General features: G+C 41.5%; 1 protein-coding gene across 1 annotated transcript in view; it reads left to right on the top strand.

The window, feature by feature from the left end:
* Nucleotides 1–5,362: 5,362 nt before the first annotated feature.
* Nucleotides 5,363–23,937, top strand: part of PARD3B (par-3 family cell polarity regulator beta) — a 658,517-nt gene continuing 639,942 nt past the window's right edge. Inside the window, exon 1 of the mRNA XM_054043471.1 lies at nt 5,363–6,098. Within this exon, the coding sequence (XP_053899446.1) occupies nt 5,979–6,098 (120 nt within the window). The 5' untranslated portion in view covers nt 5,363–5,978. The remainder of the gene's footprint in view (nt 6,099–23,937) is intronic.

The following is a 23,937-nucleotide window of genomic DNA, read 5'->3' as shown; positions in this document are numbered from 1 at the left end:
AACACAACTTGTGGAAAATATGGGGACAGGAATGATTATAAGGCCCCTCCTCAATGCTGGCTGTCCCCAAGAGCCACATGCCGAGTGTACACTAAGGTCCTGGAACACTGATTTCCCCTGCCCCTGCGATTACTCACCATTTTCGGGATCTTATGGCTCATGTGTGCTTGCCTGGGGTCAGCCAGTTAGTGACAGGTATGTGAATAGTGGCTGTTTTAAGTCAGTGGTCTGTGTGTTGCAAACAACACTGCTTCTGTAAAATGTTGCATTTTGGCTTCACAGATATGATCTTGGGAGCCCAGCTTCCCTCTTTGTTATCGCTGGCTGAACGGCTGAGCAGAATGAGAAAGCGGCCACGAAGAATGAAAGAGGACTTTCTGCGTGATGTCACGATGCACTCCCCGGCCAAAAAACAAGAATTGAAGGAGTGGCAGGACAGCGAGAAGAGGAACTGAAAAAAGAACACGGCACGCCAGAACAAAGCCACAGCGGACAGTGTGAACACACAACAGCGGTTTCCCTGCAGCACTCTCTGAGTGGTGTTGTAACTGCTGGCGATGTAACTCTGCCAGTGTAGACATACCCTAAATTAAAACTTCATCTAGTTTAGCTTTTTAAAAAACCTAAACAAACGGCAAAAGGTTAACAGTGACTCCCTGGGCCATCATTACCACCCAGGCCCCTTCTACAGATTTTTAAGCTCTGGGTGTCAAACGTGTATCTGATCCATAGGTGCTGGATGGTTTGGAATCCTTAGGTGCAGCTTGGATGAATAACTTTTTCCAGATAATCAATTTCCCCAATGAGAGGACTTTGATCATTCCTATAACAATTATCATTCCGGTAAATATTGGGCCTGATTGTTCATGCTCACACATTTACAAAGCTTGCAACATCAGTACTACTATTTTTTCAGTGGTGGTTTTAAATGATTTGTCTTTGTTTTCAAGTTCTAAAATGCCACTGTCTTGTGGCAGACACTTCCAGATTTCATAAAGAGAGTTTTGCAAAACCCCGGTAGTTTCAGTTCACAAGGAATTTGTGTGATTCTTTTGTTTGTTATATGCAGTGTTGTAGTCGTGTTGGTCCCAGGATATTAGGAATATATTTTATTGGACCAACTTCTGTTGGTGAAAAGAGACAAAAGTTGGTCCAATAAAAGATATTACCTCACCCACTTTGTCTGTCTTTTCTTTGTGTCTGTTGCCTGAGTTCATGCGGCTTTACCACCATCACCTCATACCAAAGTTTCACTTTGAGTTTCTTTGAATCTCAAAATCAAATAGTTTTGGCCTGGTTTCATTGTGATTTCCACCTGATACTGTAATTTGGTTCAGGATAGATTAAACAAATTTTGAGCAATCTGAGAACATGGATTGCATTTTGAGACTGTAATTTGAGTTGATAAGGGGTTTAATTTTGCATAGCTGTGCTTATAGTCCCTGTGTGTTGTATTGTGTGTGTTTAATGTGTATGATGCATATTTTGGTGCTGTGGTATGTACAATGTTTTATGTATTGTGGTGTTTCCTGGTATCTGTGTTATGGTTTGCTAAGCTATGTGGTGTGTTATGGTGTGCTGTAAGTAGTATGATGTTTCTGGTGTATGCTGTGGAGTTAGACTGGCAGACTTCATTTTTGCAAAAAATAATGTCAGTGGAAAATATCTGTTTATTTTTAAGCATTTATTATTTTACATTTTCACAGATATGCAACATAATGGGTTTTAAAAACAACAAGGAGTCTGGTGGCACCTTAAAGACTAACAGATTTATTTGGGCATAAGCTTTCGTGAGTAAAAACCTCACTTCTTCGGATGCATAGAGTGAAAGTTACAGATGCAGGCATTATATACTTACACATGGAGAGCAGGGAGTTACTTCACAAGTGGAGAACCAGTGTTGACAGAGCCAATTCAATCAGGGTGGATGTAGTCCACTCCCAATAATAGATGAGGAGGTGTCAATTCCAGGAGAGGAAAAGCTGCTTCTGTAGTGAGCCAGCCACTCCCAGTCCCTATTCAAGCCCAGATTAATGGTGTTGAATTTGCAAATGAATTTTAGTTCTGCTGTTTCTCTTTGAAGTCTGTTTCTGAAGTTTTTTTGTTCAATGATAGTGACTTTTAAATCTGTAATAGAATGACCAGGGAGATTGAAGTGTTCACTTACTGGCTTATGTATGTTACCATTCCTGATGTCCGATTTGTGTCCATTTATTCTTTTGCGGAGGGACTGTCCGGTTTGGCCAATGTACATGGCAGAGGGGCATTGCTGGCACATGATGGCATATATGACATTAGTGGATGTGCAGGTGAATGAGCCCCTGATGGTGTGGCTGATGTGGTTGGGTCCTGTGATGCTGTTTCCAGAGTAGATATGGGGACAGAGTAGGCAACGAGGTTTGCTACAGGGATAGGTTCCTGGGTTGATGTTTCTGTGGTGTGGTGTGTAGTTGCTGGTGAGTATTTGCTTCAGGTTGGGGGGTTGTCTGTAAGCGAGGACTGGCCTGCCTCCCAAGGTCTGTGAGAGTGACGGATCATTTTCTAGGATAGGTTGTAGATCGTGGATAATGCGCTGGAGAGGTTTTAGCTGGGGGCTGTATGTGATGGCCAGTGGTGTTCTGTTATTGTCCTTGTTGGGCCTGTCCTGCAATAGGTGATTTCTGGGTACCCGTCTTGCTCTGTCAATCTGTTTCCTCACTTCCCCAGGTGGGTATTGTAGTTTTACGAATGCTTGATAAAGATCTTGTAGGTGTTTGTCTCTGTCTGAGGGGTTGGAGCAAATTCGGTTGTATCTTAGGGCTTGGCTGTAGACAATGGATCGTGTGATGTGTCTTGGATGGAAGCTGGAGGCATGTAGGTACGTATAGCGGTCAGTAGGTTTCCGGTATAGGGTGGTGTTTATGTGACCATCAATTATTTGTATTGTAGTGTCCAGGAAGTGGATCTCTTGTGTGGACTGGTCCAGGCTGAGGTTGATGGTGGGGTGGAAATTGTTGAAGTCCAGGTGGAATTCTTCAAGGGCCTCCTTTCCGTGGGTCCATATGATGAAGATGTCATCAATATAGCGCAAGTAGAGGAGGGGCATTAGGGGACGAGAGCTGAGGAAGCGTTGTTCTAAGTCAGCCATAAAAATGTTGGCATACTGTGGGGCCATGCGAGTACCCATAGCAGTGCCACTGACTTGAAGGTATAAGTTGTCCCCAAATCTGAAGTGGTTGTGGGTGAGGACAAAGTCACAAAGCTCAGCCACCAGGCTACAATACCCACCTGGGGAAGTGAGGAAACAGATTGACAGAGCAAGACGGGTACCCAGAAATCACCTATTGCAGGACAGGCCCAACAAGGACAATAACAGAACACCACTGGCCATCACATACAGCCCCCAGCTAAAACCTCTCCAGCGCATTATCCATGATCTACAATCTATCCTAGAAAATGATCCCTCACTCTCACAGACCTTGGGAGGCAGGCCAGTCCTCGCTTACAGACAACCCCCCAACCTGAAGCAAATACTCACCAGCAACTACACACCACACCACAGAAACATCAACCCAGGAACCTATCCCTGTAGCAAACCTCGTTGCCTACTCTGTCCCCATATCTACTCTGGAAACAGCATCACAGGACCCAACCACATCAGCCACACCATCAGGGGCTCATTCACCTGCACATCCACTAATGTCATATATGCCATCATGTGCCAGCAATGCCCCTCTGCCATGTACATTGGCCAAACCGGACAGTCCCTCCGCAAAAGAATAAATGGACACAAATCGGACATCAGGAATGGTAACATACATAAGCCAGTAAGTGAACACTTCAATCTCCCTGGTCATTCTATTACAGATTTAAAAGTCACTATCATTGAACAAAAAAACTTCAGAAACAGACTTCAAAGAGAAACAGCAGAACTAAAATTCATTTGCAAATTCAACACCATTAATCTGGGCTTGAATAGGGACTGGGAGTGGCTGGCTCACTACAGAAGCAGCTTTTCCTCTCCTGGAATTGACACCTCCTCATCTATTATTGGGAGTGGACTACATCCACCCTGATTGAATTGGCCCTGTCAACACTGGTTCTCCACTTGCTAAGTAACTCCCTGCTCTCCATGTGTCAGTATATAATGCCTGCATCTGTAACTTTCACTCTATGCATCCGAAGAAGTGAGGTTTTTACTCACGAAAGCTTATGCCCAAATAAATCTGTTAGTCTTTAAGGTGCCACCAGACTCCTTGTTGTTTTTGTAGTTACAGACTAACACGGCTACCCCCTGATACTTGACATAATGGGTTTTAAATATTTTAATTTTTTTATAGAGCTAAATTTTCATAGTTATGGAAAATGATGGGGCGTGGATCATTATTTTATGACAGTAGACACTGAGATTCACAAAGTTAAATTTTATAACCATTAAAACAATAATGCCTGGTCTACACTACTGAGTCAGGTTGACATAACCTGCCTTAAGTCAACCTAACTCTGTCAGTTTCTACCCTGCAATGGTGCTCCCGCTGATGTAAGTCACCCACTATCTTGACTTAGGCTATGTCTACACTGGCAACTGAACGACAAAACTTTTGTCTTTCAGAGGTGTTAAAAAAACACCCCCCTGGAAAGACAAAAGTTTTGCCAATGACAAGTGCCAGTATGAACAGCTCTTTGTTGGTGTGAGGTGTAGCTGTGCAGGTTTGATGTGTAGCTGTGTGTGATCTGTTAGGTGGGGTGAAGCTGTGCGGGGTGTAACTGTGCAGAATGTGGGGTGTGGCTGTGTGGGGTGTGAGGTGTAGCTGTGTGTGATCTGTGCGGTAGGGAGTAGCTGTGCAGGGTTTAGCTCTGTGGCGTGTAGCTGTGTGTGATCTGTGCGGGGTGAGAAGTATAGCTGTGGGGTGTGAGGTGTAAGTGTATGTGATCTGTGCTACGGGGTGTAGCTGTGCGGGGTGTGAGGTGTAGCTGTGTGTGATCTGTGCTGCGGGGTGTAGCTGTGTCAGGTGTAGCTGTGCAGGGTGTGAGGTGTGCGGAGTGTGATCTGTGCTGCGGGGTGTAGCGGTGTGAGGTGTAGCTGTGTGAGGTGTGCGGAGTGTGATCTGTGTGGGGTGCGGGATGTAGCTGTGTGAGGTGTAGCTGTGTGAGGTGTACTGTGTGTGATCTGTGTGGGGTGCGGGATGTAGCTGTGTGAGGTGTAGCTGTGTGGGGAGGTGTACGGTGTGTGGGGTGTGAGGTGCGGGATGTAGCTGTGTGAGGTGTAGCTGTGTGGGGAGGTGTACGGTGTGTGACCCGCGCTGGGGGCTCGGTTGCCGTGGTGCCGCAGGCCCTATAGCCAGTGGCTCAGGGCGCTGCGGCCCCTTTAAGAGCCGGAGCCAGGCGAGCAGGCCAGGCCCGGCTGTGAGCGGAGGAGCCGGCACAAAGTTTTCCCCTCACGGCTCCGGGAGCAGCGGCCCGGGCGGGCGGCACCGAGCGCGGGGGGAGCCAGGGCCCGGGGGAACCGGTGGCTGCAACTAGGAGCCGCGCGGAGCCGTCCCGGCATGAGGAAGAGCCGCGGCCGCTGCATCCCCGAGCTCGGCCCGGGCTTCCCTTGAGAGCCAAGCGGGCGCCCCGCCGCAGCCGCTTCCCCTGCCCCTTCGGAGAGAGCCGCCTGGCAGGGCCCTTCCCAGCCCCCGGGGAGAGACTCGGCGCCTGGGGCCTCCGTGACTCCCTCCCCCCGGTGCGAGTGGTGCCCTTGTCCTGAGCGCCCCAGTGAAGGTCGGGGGTGGGGTTAGTGGCCCTCTCCTAGCCCTGCCCCCCCCCGAGCCTGGGACAGACACCTGCTCCTGACAGCAGGGCTCAGCCCCCCCCGCCCGCGCCCAGGGGGCTGGGTTTGTCTGGAGGTGTGTTGTGACTTCCTGCCCCACGGTTTCAGGGAAGCAGCTCCCTCCTCTGCTCCTAGGCCTGCTCTTTGTCACCCTTGTTTTAATGACTGGTTGGGGTGATTGACTGAGATGAAAGTGACTGTTTCTTTTGGGAAGACGGGGATTGTGGTTCCCTGTAAGGATGGGCGGCTCCGTGTCAGAGACTTAACCCAGCAGGCTCTTCAGAGATACCTCAAAACTAAAGAAAAGGTAAGACAAAAACACCCCACATTACCACATCCACTTCACACCAAGATCACTTAAGAACACTGCACCTTTATACCAGTCTGCTTATAGAGGAGACTGTATGTACCTGCAATATATTATTAGTTAGCCCAAGTATACGGTGGATTTTTTCATTTAAAGGTGTGCATTTTGCAATTGGTGACTTTTCAGTTGAAATAGTAGATGGCTATGAGAGGAATGCTGAATCTGCGGGTTCAGAATGAGATGCAGCAGAGACACCGAAGACCAGAACTACTCAGCTTTGAAACAGAAGTTGGGTTTCAGTAGTTACTGTAATAAATAAGGACTAGAAGTCAGAGCTTGGTGGACTAGTGTTGTGAACAACACTGTCAAATAGTTGCGTGAACAGTTGATAATAGACCAGCTAAAAATGTGTTCCATTAGTCTAAATGTGTAAAGTTTCTTGTATTTTAGATTGTATGTTGTGCCACAGACGCTGTGCCACAGAGATAACTTATTTATCTACAATAAAGTCTACGTAGTATGGTAGGACTTAGGCTCAGACCTTATGATCCTAGGGATACTGCATGAATAGAGGTGCCACTCTTCAGATGAATGTTGATCAAGGCTTCTTTTACCTGGGTCTGGTTGAGATTAAAAATAGTAGGACTGGCCAGTGAATAATTTCAGTATGGTACTGATCAATAGTTTCTGTTCAAAGACCTGATTTTGCAACACTTGTTCAGATGAATAGTTTGTGACTTCATTGAGACTGCTCCAATGAGTAAGGGCTTGCAGGATTGGGTCTTCAGAGAGTGAGGGAGATGTGAGTGCAAAAGGGCAATCAAAAACCCATGAGACTTGATTCCTTCTCTGTTGCTGACTCATTCTGTGACTTCGGGCAAATCATCTGACTTCTCTGCCTTTGTTTTTCTCATGTGTAAAACTGGGATTATAATATTTACCATCCCTTCATAAGTGTTTTGAATATTAATATATGAAAACTTCTACTGAAGTGCTAAATTTATTATTGTACAAATCTGTATTAACTGTGGTAGTTACAGTGACTTCCATGTTTGCCTACACAAGCACCTGTAGTTCTTTGGCTATCATTGGCTATCTTTGGCATATTATACAGTATCTCCCTATGTGAGATACTGTATAAAACAGGACTACTGTATTTCTTTTCTATCCATACTGGTACACCGTGTGTATCTAGATAATCACTACTGTGTATTGAATCAGCTGAGGATTAAATATTGTCATAATAGTGTTATGGAAATTAGCAAATATTATTTAGGCTTTGGGCCATCAGGATGGCTCAAACTGTACAAATATGCATGAACTTTGCATTAATGCTGAGGATTTATAAGAAGCAAAAGGACTTTTGGCCTAGGTAAACTTCTTTTAAAAAAATATTGATTTCAGCTCTCTTATGGTGGTGAAGTTTTGGACTCAAGTGCTGAGCCATCTGAACAACTAATGAGGAAAGTTTCAAGGTGACCTGAAAAATTTGGCTTGTGCTCTCTCTGCGGTGTGTGAAGAAGGACCAAAAGAAACAAGCAGGAAAAAAACGTATTCTAGATGGGCAGATCCTGCCTAGTCTAGAATTCTTTCTTTGATGGCTGGAAAATTAATGAAATTATTAACAAGTGTCCAGAATGAAGGCTGAACAATTGAGTGGATTTTTTTTAGACAGACTGTCAAACTTTTTGTTTGTTTGTTTTTTGTTAATACCTACCTAGTTAATCAAGTGAGACAAGGTGGATGAGGTGATATCTTTTATTGGACCAACTTCTGTTGGTGAGAGAGACAAGCTTTCGAGCTTATACAGAACTCTGTATCTCTCTAGTATCCTGGGACCAACCTGGTTATAACAACAGTATATATGGTTAAATAATGTTTCAAGAAAAGATTATTTTTTTTTGTTAAAGATTCAACACCTCTGCCCCCTTAAGTTAAAGTGTGAGAACTGACCCTATATACCTCTGAAACATTCAGTAGGTTCTTCGGCCAATCTTGGGGGAAAACAGATGTTGCATTCTTGATATTTCTAAGATAAAATGAAGCAAAATCCATTCTCACATTTCTCATCCCTTCTCAAACTTTTCAGGCTCTCTTTATACATCATAAGGAAACCAAAAAAGTTTATTTTAAAACTCTGGTCAGCTTTAATGTTGGTAATTTGAAACTACAATAAATGCACATAATAGGAAAAATCAAAAGAAAACAACGTAAGAGGCTCAAACAGTACTGACCAGATTTGGATTTAAATCTCTAATTCAGTGGCTGAGATTTTGGTGTGTTCCTTTTCTATTTCACCGTGAGTTGCACAGTTAAATTTCTATGCACTTCTTTGAATAGCTGGTTTCTGGCAAATCTTATTGGCTGTCTTAGACCTTAATGCAAAATATTAAGTAACTTCAGTTTATTTAGCTAAGTATCATTGGAGGTTGTACTATTAGAAGAATTCCAAAGAATTATTACTGTTGTATTTTGGGTTGTTTAATTATACACTATATAGAATTCACTAACCATTCTAGTGGGCCTGTGATTTTTTTTTCTTTTTTTTTTCATTGTCTAACATGGATGGATTAGGCCTGTTATCACTTTATTCCCAATTTTAAAAATATAATTAATACACTTACAGATGTTAATATTAGTAAAAATATGAATACAGACTTGGGACTCTGTAGCACTAGTCACTACCTGAAATCTGCTGTAAAGTATGGGCATATAATACGTGTGAATTTCTAAAAGGCTTGTTATTAAAGACATTTACTGACTTAAGTTTAAAAAATATGTATTTAGAATGTCTGGATCACTTTATTTGGATTGAAGTTAGAGTACAGAATAATAGTGATAACACTCTAAAACTGTTTCTCATATGATTATTGGAGTGTAAATAACTTAAAATGTATCAGGTTGGAAAATTGGGTTAAGAAAAGGGCCAGAAGTATGTAGCGATGGGATAGGGGAGGAGGAAAGTAGACACAGAAGGGGAATGTACCAAAGTTTGAGAATGAGAGGTTTGGGAAGGAAGAGAGTTGGAGAAGACCGATTTAGAGAAGACACTACTTTTTTTTTTTTTAATATTAAATAAAACAACTATAGCACCACATTTTACAATACTCATAATGTGTACGTAAGGTTTTAATTCTGTCTTGGGGATTCTACTGATATAAACAGACAACTTGAACTTTGCATTTATTTCTTATCTTGCCATATTCATTTGATGGAATTCCAGCCTTTGATAAAGCTGAGGGTGTGGGGGAAGTATTCTTTTTATGTATGTTGTACAAGTACTTTTACTATTATTTTTTATATTAGTCATATCATATTTGTGATAGGGACAAAAATGTACAGTAAATTAATAGCTATTCCACTTTAAAATGATTTTGCAAATAAATAACTGAAAGTCTTGGAGGCACTTTATGTGCTATTTTATTAACAAACTTGGACTGATCTCATGGCAAGATTTGACCATAAAGGCTCATTAACAATTACTGTTAATAAGTCAGAATTATTTTATTTATCAGCTGAAAAGTCATGCAATAAGACAATTTTTCATTGTTGTGCATGAAGGTCAACTATTGGGACAGAATTCCCAATAAATAGGTGCAATTTTGAATGGTCAAACCTCTTGCTCTACATCCCAATTGACTCAACAGAGATTAAAAAGAACTTTACTGGACACTTAAATTCCCCATAAAACATAGAGGTAAATTCTCCCCATGAAAATATCAGTTAAAAAAGGTTGTTATACTTAGGAATTTTATGTTCAGAAAGAAGAGAATTCCAGATATTTTTGAAAAACAACAAAGTGTGTGTGTGTGTGTGTGTGTGTGTGAGAGAGAGAGAGAGAGAGATGCGGAGAGAGAGAAATTTATAAGAATTCTAGTACTTGTTTTCTTGAGAATCAAGATGTATTGTTCTGAGAAGGCAATGTCTACTTTTGCTTCATCTCAGTCAATATTTACCTCTCAAGTAAACAAATCTTCAGTACAAGTCAATATCTACTTTTGTTGTTGTTTTTGTTTTGTAGTGTGTAAATTAAGGTTTCCTATGTCTAGTTATACCCAGTAGGACTAATAGGCAGGGCTTTGGAGTGGAGCCCGGAGCTGGAGTGCGGATCAGCTCTGGAGCAGTGTGAAGCTGCAGGTTTTTGCCTGGAGCTGGAGCGGAGCCGGAGCACAGCTCCAAAGCCCTGTAAATAGGTTCACATAATCTTTCTGAATGCCTCCATACCATCTCTTACTTAACTACTCTCTTTATTTAGATATTTCTACTATCTTAGGATATGTCTTCATTGCATAGCTAACTTGAGTTACCTCTCTTGAGTTAGTCAGGTTTCAGTGAGAGAGGCCACACTGCAAAATAACGCTTGAGTTGCTGTGTTTGCTTGTGTGCAGTGCTAAGACTTATAAGGGTAAATATCATGGGAAGTAAAAGTGAGTGAAATTCTTTTGGACTTTTTTTATTTTTTTCCATGCCAAAGTGTATATCTGCCTCTGAAACATTTTGCAAATTTGACACAAATTTGCAAAATAAGTTTTTTTTTTTTTTTTAAACTAAAACAGACAGAAAACAGCACCTTTAAAAAAAAAAAATCTAAACACTTTTAAAATACGTTTTTAATTCTGTTGCAAAGTGAATTTTTTTGCTTCAGGGTTTTCATGTTTTGGATAAAATTACTCTAACACTTAAAATGGTCAAAATCTAAATAATATGTTTAGTTTGACCCTAAATGATTATCTCTTCCCTTCCCCCCCACCTGAATTGCCAGCAAATGGAAAATCTGTTATTTGCCCAGCTCTAACAGTAAACCAAGTCACTTTCTGAATTCTTTCCCAGTGAATTGTGGGAGAATTTGTCTATCTTTTCAGGGTACGGAGGGAATTCTAGGAAGGTACCCAAGAATTCCAAATGCTTGAGTGCTATTAGCTTGTGTCTGAACTGCAGAGTGTTTGTGTTAGCAGCTGTTGCACTGTGCTCACTTGAGTTTTAGCCAGTTCCCGCTTTGGTGCCAGCCTACTTCAGTTAAAAACCCAGTGCACTTGAATTAGAGGTTTTTGCACATGGAAGGAAGGAACTGAAGTTCGGGGCAATGCTTGAATTATAACGAGTTAATTTTGCAGTGACGGCAATCCCTTAATTAAGGCTGGACATTGAAACTTTAACTATATATTGTTTTTGTCTTGTTAACTTTGTCAGACTTTCAGTGGTATTTTATTAACTTAAAAAATGAGCTTTTGTTCTCCTGGATGTTCAGTAGAAAGGAACAGCAGTGAGCCTGGAGAATGAAATATACAACATCCCTTCTTCTAGATAAAGTGACATTTACTTTATTTCCTTTTGAAACAAAATTTACAGCATTCCTGTAAACTTTCATAAAAGAACAAAGTATACAATAGGGAAGAGCCTTACATGTAGATATGATCATATTCTGTTTGAATGCACATCAGTCCTCCTAAGGTAGAAACATTTATGTTCTGTCATCAAAACAAAGATGGTCTGTGTCCATAATCCCCTTCTCAAATCTGGGATCTGTTTTTAACCATTAGATAGTTCACTTGGTGGGACCACTTCAGACGGTGACTAAATTGCTGTGCCAACTGAATGCTTGGCTTCCCCCATTTGAAAAGCCAACTAGACTACTAGAGTGTCAGTTATGGTTTTGTGATGTAGGTACCCACTGATTAGAAACTATACCGAAAACACTAATTTGTTCCACAGAGGTAGTGGTAAACTCCTTGACTACCAAACTGGATATTGGTGACATAGTGGTGAAGGCAATACAGTGGTCACACATCTCTGATTGGATAGGAAATAGTGTTTATTGACTTATTTGTGTATCGGCAGCACTGTGCTGAAAGGTATTTAGCGGGTTAATGTTATAGGCTGACTATCTCTGTCACCTTCAATTTTTTGCTAATAAAATATTTCTCTCTGTTGTAACTTCATAAACCTCTCTGTTCTCATGCCTGCCTCCTAACGTGACAATCTTAGCTTTTGGAACGGTCTCTAGCTGCTGCTAAGCAGCCAGCAGAAGGAGTACTAAATGTTCTTTTGCAGTTTCTTTAAAAACAGAAGCTTTTTTAAAAAAAAAAAAATATTTTGAACCAAAACTCAGTATCTGACTTGCAAAAACAGTCCAAGTTTCCACAGATATTGTGGAAGATGTCAAAATGTAGAAAATGAACAGTGTTTTGCCCACTCTTCTGTTTGTTCAAGGGTTGTGTTTTAATTTATGAGCAAAGTAGAAGGTGGGTAATATTAATAGAGGCAGAATATTAATACATTTGTACTGCTTGTTTCCTCTTCCAGAAGTAGGTTTTAGCTTTTGTGGGCTCTTCCATGACCAGGTAGATTGTGGCTTAAAATTGTGCATTCTTTTTATATTTTAATACCATTTGTATTTATCCACAATCTGCTTTCTACATCAGGAATAATTTACGTATTTCCAAGCTCTGCTTTTAAACACTCTTACTCAGATTTTTTTTTTTAAATTTCTCATCCCCATATCTATATTAACATTCTCTTGTCCTCTTATTAACTGCAGTTTGTTATCAAGTTTCTAATTTGTCTTTGGGGCTTTGATATATATTTTTGTATGTGAAAATCATAATTAAGCTTTCAAGTTTGCTCATTATGATAGCGCACTAATAAACTGGAGTCTAATTTGGTATATTCGATTTCCCACATTATTATGAGTGACTGCTTGAGAAGTCCTCTTCCAGATAAGTAAGGGGGGGGGGGGAACCAAATTACTCCACTAACCTCAGTATTAAACAGGAGTTCATACAGGAGTAACTTGACAATGGTATTGCTATTTCCAGTAATAGTGGGGAATATAACCTTCTATGGCCTCCTTTTTGAGTCTTTTTAACATACATGTACTATTGGCTAATTTGTGCCTCACTTCAACCTTTTGGAAGATATATCACGTTGACATTAGCTTTTTCTGTGACAATGGTTTTATTCTTCCATTTTTTTTGTTTGAGTGCTGGTAAAGATGAACCCATTGATAAGCACAATAGCTGGAACTTCTTCAATGCTTTGTATTTAAACTAGCATCATAGTTAAGATAGTAAATCTTTCTTGGCTGTTGAAAAACACTGGCTTTGGTATTTAAACAACACATTTAACATGTTTGTGTGGGAATTTCTTTAGATGATGGTTTCATGGGAACAAAGACGCTTTTTGATCTAGGGCTAACAGTATATTTTTTAATACAATTTTAAAATTGCTTCCATATCCTAGTGTATTCCTTTAATTTCCCATAATTAAATTAAATTATCTCTTTGATAAGAAGCTACCATAACTACCGGTATTCTTTCTAATTGCTTTTGGACATCATTCCAGTGCATAATTTTTTGGGGGGAGAGGTGGAGGCAGAGGAGACATTTTAGCCATTAATATCAAAGGTATTCTGTCCTCAATTTTTCATGAAGTCTTAATTTTGATTAGTCTGATAACTCTATTAGTTTGCAAAGTTATAGTTAAAACTTAAACATTTTTCTGTGCAACATAGTTTATGGAATAGCAATAATGGTTACTGATGCACTTCCATCATTCCCATTAATGCTGATATACTGTTAAGGCTTTTTTCCCATTCTTTTCCTGCCTATCATAGGTGTTTATAAATTGGCTAGCAAAACTGTCTTTGGGCTGAAAATCAAACTTGTCAAACAAGACATTGTCCTGTGGGGTTTTCTTTACTTTAACTTAAAAAATAAAATGTCATGCCACTTTTCAGGTTTGATCAGTAAAAAGAGAGAATAGGTTATTGGCTTCAGTTAATATTGAGTGCCTTGCTTAAAACACACAGGCATCAGGTAATCTATCAAATAAGTAGAAATGGATGAAATTGGTGAAAATGCAGTATGTCCATTCAGAATGACCCACGCTGGAAATACTGTAAATGTGTATGCTACATACATGATCATTCTGGGGTCTATAAATTTTAAATCTTTGATCTTGTTTATCAAGTTCAAAGTGTGAAGAGTTGTCTGAAGTGTTTGAGAGCTAGACTAGTATACTCAGATATTGAAAATGGAGTTCTAGAAGGAAGCTATTAGAGGGCTTCATAAAGTAGTACATACTGATAGGTTGCAATTCACCCTTCATTTGGGCAAACAGCAGTAGAAACCAATCTAGTCTGAATTGATTTACAGAAGATAGAGAGAGACAATTAGCAGGCAAAATTTCTATTATCCATTCACTTCTTCCAAATCAATATGCACACACTCTCCTTCCCTGATTACTTGCTTTATCATCTTCAAAAAAGCTTCTGGCAAAGGATGAAATTGAAATAAATTGATCTAAACACTTATTTCCCACAAAGGGAAAATGTTTTTGCTTGTATAGAATGTCGGTTTAACATGATTTCTAACAAGCAGTTGACAATGACAGGCAGTATGTATCCTATTGATATTGTATAAAATGCCAAACAACTCTTGAAATAGGGACTAAAGTTACTTGCCAATAATAGTTGTACTTTCTGTGAAATATACTTTCCCCCATATTTGTTCTGTATGGTGCATCAATTGAATTGCACCATGTTGTGCTGAACCTTGCATCCTGCTGTTGAACCAGCAGACTTCCTCCCACATGGAGCACAGCATTTTTCAGCCTTTCTTAATCAGTCGGATGCCATAAGAACTGCAGGTTTCACTATAAACACCTGTCTTATCTAAAATATCCTCCAGGATTAATTAAAATATCAGTCTTTTAGCCTTAAAATAATGGTGCCAAAAGGCTATAGCAATTGATACAATGCAAAAGCTGTTTTCAGTTGTGATTTGTCTTTATAAATAGGCTCAATAATATTTTCCTATTTCAAGACAGTTTTTTAAAAATAAAACAAGTATGGTTAGACTTGACCATCTGGATGATCAGAAACAAATTTTTGAATGCTAGTGAACACTCAGATCCATAAATTCACTAAAGAAAGGAAATTCCTTCAGGGAGCAAATCTTTGAAAGTCAGTGTGTACAGTACTTATTACCCAGGTATCATGTCCAAATTCTCAGTGTATCATTCTTTCCTCTTCTTGGGCATGCACACTTTTCTGGTTGCTCTCTGTGGAACCTATTTACCAGTGGTCAGTGATGCTGGAGCAGTTTTGTATGGGGTGTGTGTATGGGATATCAAGTGGAGTGCCCCAAGGGTCGGTCCTGGGGCTGGTTTTGTTCAATATCTTCATTAATGATCTGGAGGATGGCATGGACTGCACTCTCAGCAAGTTTGCAGGTGACACTAAACTGGGAGGAGTGGTAGATACGCTGGAGGGTAGGGATAGGCTACAGAGGGACCTAAATGAATTAGAGGATTGGGCCAAAAGAAACCTGATGAGTTTCAACAAGGACAAGTGCAGAGTCCTGCACTTAGGACAGAAAAATCCCATGCACTGCTACAGACTAGGAACCGAATGGCTAGGCAGCAGTTCTGCAGAAAACTACTTAGGGGTTACAGTGGACGAGAAGCTGGATGAGAGTCAGCAGTGTGCCCTTGTTGCCAAGAAGACTAATGGCATTTTGGTCTGTATAGGGGCATTGCCAGCAGATCGAGGGATGTGATCATTCCCCTCTATTTGACATTGGTGAGGCCTCATCTGGAATACTGTGTCCAGTTTTGGGCCCCACACTACAAGAAGGATGTGGAAAAATTGGAAAGAGTCCAGCAGAGGGCAACAAAAATGATTAGGGGGCTGGAGCACATGCCTTATGAGGAGAGGCTGAGGGAACTGGGATTGTTTAGTCTGCAGAAGAGAAGAATGAGGGGGGATTTGATAGCTGCTTTCAACTACCTGAAAGGGGGTTCCAAAGAGGATGGATCTAGACTGTTTTCAGTGGCACCAGATAACAGAACAAAGAGTAATGGTCTCAAGTTGCAGTGAGGGAGGTTTAGGTTGGATATTAGGAAAAACTTTTTCACTAGGAGGGTGGTGAAGCACTGGAATGGGTTACCTAGGGAGGTGGTGGAATCTCCTTCCTTAGAGGTTTTTAAGGTCAGGCTTGACAAAGCCCTGGCTGGGATGATTTAGTTGGGAATTGGTCCTGCTTTGAGCAGGGGGTTGGACTAGATGACCTCTTGACGTCCCTTCCATACTCTATAATTCTATGAACTGACCTGTAAACCCTGTATATGATAGAAATAACCTCAAGCCAGGGGGTGCAGCAGCAGCACCCCTAGTTCCAGCACCTAAGCCGGTGGTTAACTTTTCATACAGAGTTACTTTTTTAACTGTGAGGAAAGGAGAATTTACAATATTAAAATCCAGTGATTGGATTCGAAGGGACTTCTGGATCATGCTTCCTACTTTAGGCAAAAAAAAAAAAAAAAAAAAAGGCTAAGACTCTTTCTTCCCCCCCCCCCCCCTAAATGTATATAATTTTTCCTTAGATGTCTAGTGATTGTGCCATAAATACCTCCAATAGGTAAACTGCTGCAAAGTCTGATCTTATTATCAGTCTTTGCAATTATCTAAGATAAAACTATCATTTCTGCGCCATCATCAGTACTTGCATTCAGAAGTGATGTCTGTTCATGCTGTGGCACTACCTCACAAGACCCTGTGATACTCCTGTGCTTTGAAGTCTAAACCAGTTGTTCTTTGGCTTCCCAAGGATAATGGTAGCAGCTGTTGCTGAATAGAGACCTTTATTTTTAATTAATAAAGCAAAATGTCATCAAATTTTTAAGACACAAAAATGCAATCTACTTGAGTGCAAATCATATTTACAAGCAACAACAGACTGGCACCTAGGTTTCTTCTCCCTTTACCCCTTTATGAAAGGTTGTCTTTGTAGGTTACTATGATTTTAAATGGCTGACTGTGGTTGTCTGGAGGTGAGTCAGAACTTGAGTGGTGGAATTCTTGCTCCAAGTCTGTTGGGTTGCAGCCTAAAGGACTTGTTTGTATGTGTTTGTTTTTTGAGTAGCTATGCCACTGCTCTTTGGAGGGTAACAAATCATTTGTTTTTCTATATGAGGTGTTGACTAATGGAACTCTTCAGAGTGGTGGGTGTACTGACCAATTCAGAATGTTTACTCTGAAAAAGTTACTTCCAATAAAGAATTTATCTTTCGGAAACCGATCAAAATCTATATTAATGAAGATGTTTGACATCATGGCTACAGAATTGCAGGTAGGAAATGCACCACTTATTTTCATTCCCCCTCACCACCCTCAGTGATGTGGAGGATGTGCTGAGAGCTATGCCTGCCCACCTGGAGGTTGGACCCATACTTCTCGTGGCTCGCTAATTCTGTAGTAAGGCTTTGGATTTTCTATTATAGTGAAATTTAATATTTCCTTTTGGGGAAGGTAAAGATTTAGCTGCTCTTAAACTGGTGGTTAGACACATACTGAAGATATGTTGCTTGACACTCCAACTTTATTCAAGTTTTGTACCTTCTTTTGGGGGGGGTGGGGCAGGGAAAGGTGGTGGTATGGCAGCTCCAATCTCAGTGCTTTCTTGATCTCTATCAGAAAGGTCTAAAAATGAAACCTGATGAATGACATGAAGTGATGGATGCGGGAAAGATGTCCATGCTGATTTATGTTAAGTCTTTCACCAGCCTCTGATGCCATGGCTTGCTCTGAGGCAATATTGACTCATCTAGGGTAGAAGGGGTATCCCTGGGGTGGTTCTGGTGCTTACTTGTTAATCCTTTGTAAAAAGGATGATGCAGAGTAGTCCTCCTCTCAGAATTCTCATGTGTGAGTTACTGCAGTTTGTTCTTATTGTGCATGTCTCCTGTTCAGTGTGAGAGAGAGGGGGGAGATTGTGAGGTAGCTTATGGATTCCAGTGCTACTGTTGTGTAAATGACGCTCTGTTTCTCTTTGCATCAAATTTGGATTCATCTTGGTTTTGTGAGGGTGCTGTGCCCCACTTTTACTCACCCCTTTAGACCCTATAAAGATTTGGACCTGCATGGATGAGACAAAGGGTCCAGCAAGAGCAGTGGTTCTCAAACTCTGGGGCAGGCCTCCCAAGGGAGGTGCAAAATGTGTTAAGGGAGGCGCAAACTGTGTGTGTGTGTGTGTGTGTGTGAGAGAGAGAGAGAGAGAGAGAAGAGAGAGAGAGAGTGGCTCTGGCTGTCCGCCATGGTGGCTGGGGCCTTTTGCAGAAGGGCTGTATACACCCAGGAGGCAGGGATAAAAGCGACAGCCGGAACCCTGCCACCCTCGTGCTGACAGCCAGAGCCCTGCCATCCAGTCTCAGGCTCTCCTCTCAACCCCTTCCCCGATCCCTCACCAAGAGGTAGTGGGGCTCTGGCTGTCAGCCCCAGGGAGTGGGGGGCTAAGTCTGCTGTGAAAAGTGATATTCTGAATATCACTTTTCACATTGCCACCCCTACTTCTGTGCTGGTGCAGCGCTGCTTTCAGAGCTGGGCGCCCAGCAAGCAGCTGCTGCTCTCTGCTCTTCCTTCAGAACTGGGTGGAATATGTTTACACCTCCCCCAACCCCAAGTATGGAAGGGCGCGGCCAATAAATGTTTGAGAATCCCTGAACTAGAGGAATGGAAGGAGGATTGTGCCTTCATTGCTGACTGGGGTGTAGTGCTTCTCTTTTTCAAATGCCCAAAGATCTGCACTCAACACCAGCAAGGCTGTTCATTTCTGCAAATCAGGACCCCAAACAAAGCCCCAGGGTGGTGGTGGTGGGTTGTTTTTTTATTCTGCCAGTTGCAGAAGTGGTAGCTGCGAAAAGATGTTGATCCCAGGGTTTTGGCTGTTTCATCTCTGAAATGGAAAGTGATAAATTATGCCTCAGACCACATACAGTTTTGGTCAAGAAATCATCTCCGTTGTATTTGGAATTTGCTTGGGGTGTCTATGCCTGGAACTCCTGCTCTGAGGTCAGTTGCAGTAAGTTTACTTGAAGACCTGTACCTTTTTAGATATTGTTTACCTGACTGCCTAGCTGTTGTAGCTTGAATTTAGGGAGCGTCAAATCTTTCTGCAAGGTGCTGCTTTTTTTTTTATTCAGTCAGGATTTTGACTGAGGGTTTTTTGTGATTTGATAACTACTGTGTATCATGTACGTAACTTTTTGTTATATGTACTATGTCAAACAATAAATAACTCTAGTTCCAGCAAGTCAGCAGTACTCTTAAAAGTAATGTGGTGCTCTAGGGATTCTGTAGATGTGTGCTAGAACTAGGAATACTGGTTCTAAGACAGTCTAAGGCAGTGGTGGGCAAACGTTTTGCCCTGAGGGCAACATGTGGGTATGGAAATTGTATGGTGGGCCATGAATGGTCAAGAAAGTGGGGGTTGGGGTACGGAAGGGAGTGAGGGCTCCGGCTGGTGGTACAGGCTCTGGGGTGGGGCCAGAAATGAGGAGTTCAGGTGTGGGAGGAGGCTTCAGGCTGAGGCAGGGGGTTGGGGTGAGGGCTCTGGGGTGCAGGAGGGTGGGACCAAGGGGTTCGGATAGGGTGACCAGATGTCCCGATTTTATAGGGACAGTCCCGATTTTTGGGTCTTTTTCCTACATAAGCTCCTATAACTCCCCCCCCCACCCCGTCCTGATTTTTCACATTTGCTGTCTGGTCACCCTAGGTTTGGAGGGTGGGTGGGGATCAGGGCAGGGGGTTGGGGTGGGGGAGGGGGTCTGGGGTGAAGGCTCTGGGCGGCGCTTACCTCAAGCAGCTCCCTGAAGCAGCGTCATGTCCCCCTTCAGTTCCTATGCGAAGGCGCGGCCAGGCAACTCTGTGCACTGCCCTGTCCACAGGTGCCGCCCCTGCAGCTCCCATTGGCCCCATTTGCCGGCCAATGGGAGACGCAGGGGCGGTGCTTGGGGTGGGGGCAGCGTGCAGAGCCCCCCTGGCTGTCCCTACGCGTAGGAGCAGGAGGGGGATGTGCCACTCCTTCTAGGAGCCGTGCAGAGCAAGCCCCTGACCCCGTTCCCCAGCAGGGGCTCTAGGACCAGATTAAAATGTCTGAAGGGCTGGATGTGGCCCCCGGGTTGTAGTTTGTCTACCCTGGTCAAAGGGAAGCTATTGAGGTATTGCCAGGTTAAATCATGAGGATGCCACTCTGGCAGTTGCTATTCTTGGGCTTATAGAATCTAACCTCAAATATGCTAGAGTAAAGAAATCTAGCTGAATTCTATGAGGCTTGGTGGTAGGTAGTGGCTGTCTACAACTAGAGAGGGGGAGAAGCAGTGGAATGTGGGACAGAGCTTGTGTGTGCTGGGGGAACATCAAACTGCTCCTGCTTGGCTGAGACTACTATCCCCAAAGTGGTGAAAACTGAAGCAGTATAAACACCTTTGAGAGCCAGGGGGAGAAGATCCTTGATAGAGGAGTATTTGCTGTAGATTCAGAATGAAAGATGTGTGTATTCATTCATTCATTCTCTCTCTCTCTCATACTAGGGAGGGAAGGTATTTGTTAGTGTTAGCTAAGTTATCCACTCTCTCTGACTGTTTTTATCTGCATAATATGGAATAGCCACTCTACCTATAAGTGTCCTGCATTCTAGGTGTGTGCCCTAATGCCATTGGGCTATAGAGTCAGTCTCTCTCTCTCATCCAATGAATATTTAGTTAATTGATACAAAGTGAAACAGTTCCAGTAGCGTAGACTTAGAAACGGAGACAGAGACTGACTCTGTAGTCCAGTGGTTAGGGCAGTCACTTAGGATGCGGGAGACATGGACTCAAATCTCTGCTTCAAATGATGTACAGTAGGGGTTTGAACATGGGTCTCCCATATCCCAAATGAGTACCCTTCCCACCAGGCTACTAGCTATGTGGGAGTGAGTCTGTCTTCCTTAGTTTGACCAGAAACTCTATCCTGGATTTGAGAACGCTTTCCTGGTGAAAATTTGAAATTGATACATATCCACAAAAAACTTTTAGTTTCAACACACTGATGTTTTCTGACAGTTGTCAAAAAATTCCTTATCAGCTCTAATGTAAATTACAGTGTTTGCTACATTTGTAGACTGAAAATAATGACTTAATGAAGTACATGCCATTGTGACATATTTGTAAAGTTTGAGTTGACCTCAGAAGTTAGATGTTTTTCTCCCTGATTTAAAAAAAAAAAAAATGTAATTACAAACAGAATTAGGACCCTTTAACTTACTGAAATTTGGAGACTCATTGATGAAGCCAATTTTTTTATTTACTTAAATGGTTTTAATATTATAATTTTAGGTGTTCATTTCAAATTTAATTTTAATCGGTTATGACAAACATGTATTTAAAAAATGTATTTAAAGAAAATATTTTATTTTTATATATATAATTTTTTTTTTTTTTTTAAATCCACCCACCAAAGAACACTTTACATTCTGCCTTGAGGACTCATCACCTGTGGTAATATATTCCTTTTCCTTTAGGTTAGTCACCACATTTGGGTATTTTTTTGGGATAGATATAGCAATATTCTGATATCTGGTTGACCTGCTCATCAGTATATTTTTCAAAAGGCAGATACTTCATATGTCCATCTGGTATTCTAATTCTTCCCTCCCCCCCCTCCCCCCCTCCAATAATTGTCCCTTGTAAGCAAGAGGACCTTATCACTGACTATTGTAAAACATTCAGCAATGTTCTTAAACATCAGCCTAAAGAATTTTTTACCCCTGCTGTCCTACCCAAAACACAGAAAATCAGAAACCAGATAAGCTACTTTCCGGAAATGGTCCCTTTCAAAAAGGTTACTTCCCATTGCTCTCCTTGTATCTCATGTAAAGGTAGAAAGAGTGGCTGGGATTTCTTGAAGTAGCCTAAAGGAGATAGGTGTGCAACTCCCATTTAATTATGGCCTTTTGAGAAGTCCAAGTTGCTGCTAATTTAATTTTTTTTTTCTTGATCCTAATAAGTTTCTGGAGAAGTTGCTCAGAATGTGCTCAAATCTCGGATATACAAAAGGAAAATTTCCTAAGAGTTGCAGGATTTATGAAACTAGAATAGAAAAGTCGCAAGCCAGTCAATACATGTTACAGGCAGCTCACGGTTCTCAGTACAGGCTGGATTCCCTTCCCAGCCTGGGACTGAACTCCCTAGTTCAAAGTCTTTGTCTTCCAGATGATCTTCCAGGTATTGAGATGGAGGAGGAGAGAGGCCAAGTGAAGTCACTGTCCCTCTTTTATACTTTCTACCAACTGCTAGAATGATTCTTGCTGTGACATGGGGGCCTAAGCAGCCCTCATTGCATACGTGCCCTCTCCAGGGAGTCTCTGAGATATTGAATTCTTCTTGATGGGCCATCAAAGCCTGTCTGGCCAGTGATAGTTGCTCCTTTGTCACTATTGAAAGGCCAGCTGTGGGCATCTCCCAATCTCACAACATATTTTAGTAACTCGTATAGCAATACTTCATAACTTCACATACAAAGATAGTATATAGAATTCAAGAGGCTATTAAGGTTCAACCGATAAAGACTTTAAAAATGATAACTCACGAGGCATGCATTGTGCAAAGCATATCATATGACAGTGGTGAATATGGGGGTTTTAGGGTGTTACTTTGAGGTACAGAATGTTCACCTGCATCAGTGATTTTCAATCTTTTTTTCATTTGTGGACTCCTAAAAAATTGAAAAGGGCGGGGGCAGACCCCTTTAGAAATCTTAAACATAGCCTGCGGACCCCTGGGGTCTGCGAACCACAGTTTGAAAACCACTACTCTAACCGTTGTTCGAGAGAAACCAACCTTTGCATAAATATCCCAGAAATAAAATCAGTCGCGTTTTCTAAATTTTATTCCCAACTTCGATTTAAAATTGGCTTTTCTTATCAGGACTGTCCACTCTGTCCAACGTTGCCTTTGCTAAATAGGCAACAAGAGATGAGAGCAGAACCTGTGCTTGTAAGTTCTAGAAAAATTTGAACTCTGCTGGAAATATTCTATTGATAGACAGTGAAAATGATTCCATATTGGGTACACAAAGCTGGAAAAAGGATTATTTGATTGCAATCCACTTTAAAGTTGTTCTCATATGTAATTTTTGGAAAAACATCCTTCAACTTTAGGGATCTCTCATTTACTGATTTTTCTCAGTTAAAACAAGCAGGTCCCTTAGATTCTTCCACCTTCTTTGAATTCTGATAGCTTATTATCCTTTTTATTGCAGGTTTGACAATGTTTATTAATGACAATGGATTTGAAATGAGCATCTTACTAAATGCAAGTCTTGGGCCAGCCTCTGTCCCTTTGTCTTAAAGGTTTGAGAACAGATAATGTGAAAGAATACGTTTGTTTCCAGATGGCTGAATGCTTGATGCTCCTTTATGTTTAGCTGTCATTCAGATGTGAATGCTGTGGTGATTATAAGTGTCTTCCATTTTGCTGGGTTGAAATGAAACCTTTTATGCATTGTGTATTAAGAAATTAACTGTTTGGCTGATCAATAGGGAAACTAGAACAATAGGAAGCAACTAGATGTTGTTGTAGTAGAAGAATATTCTGCTAGCTGAGAGGTTGGGGTTCATGAGGAAACTTAAGAGCTCTCTTCTCAGGTTTGGGAAGTTAGCTCTATTGGCGAAATGAGATTGGTTTGTATCTTTTTATTTAAAAAAAAAACCACACTGTCTTACTGCGTCACTGCCATCCTGTAAAATTTTGCCATATTCAGTCATGGTGATGATATCTCATGCTTAACAAAAAATTATCCTAGTGCCCTGTCTGGGTGAAAATGTGATTGTTTCTAGTTAACAATAGGTGGGAAAAGAGAGTATAGGAGGTTTGATGTTAGAATGAAGCTTGGGATTCTTTTATGCATGTGTGAGAAACTTTAGGTTTATACTAAGGTGCCACAAGTACTCCTGTTCTTCTTTTTAGGTTTATACTGACTTCACTAGTGCTTTTTATGTAACCTGTTGTAAAACTAGGCATA

This window comes from Malaclemys terrapin, chromosome 11 (genome assembly GCF_027887155.1).
Source record: "Malaclemys terrapin pileata isolate rMalTer1 chromosome 11, rMalTer1.hap1, whole genome shotgun sequence".
NCBI classification, from domain to species: Eukaryota; Metazoa; Chordata; order Testudines; family Emydidae; genus Malaclemys; species Malaclemys terrapin.
The sequence above is the reverse complement of the archived record's forward strand: the minus strand, read 5'-3'. Positions and strand labels throughout refer to the sequence as shown.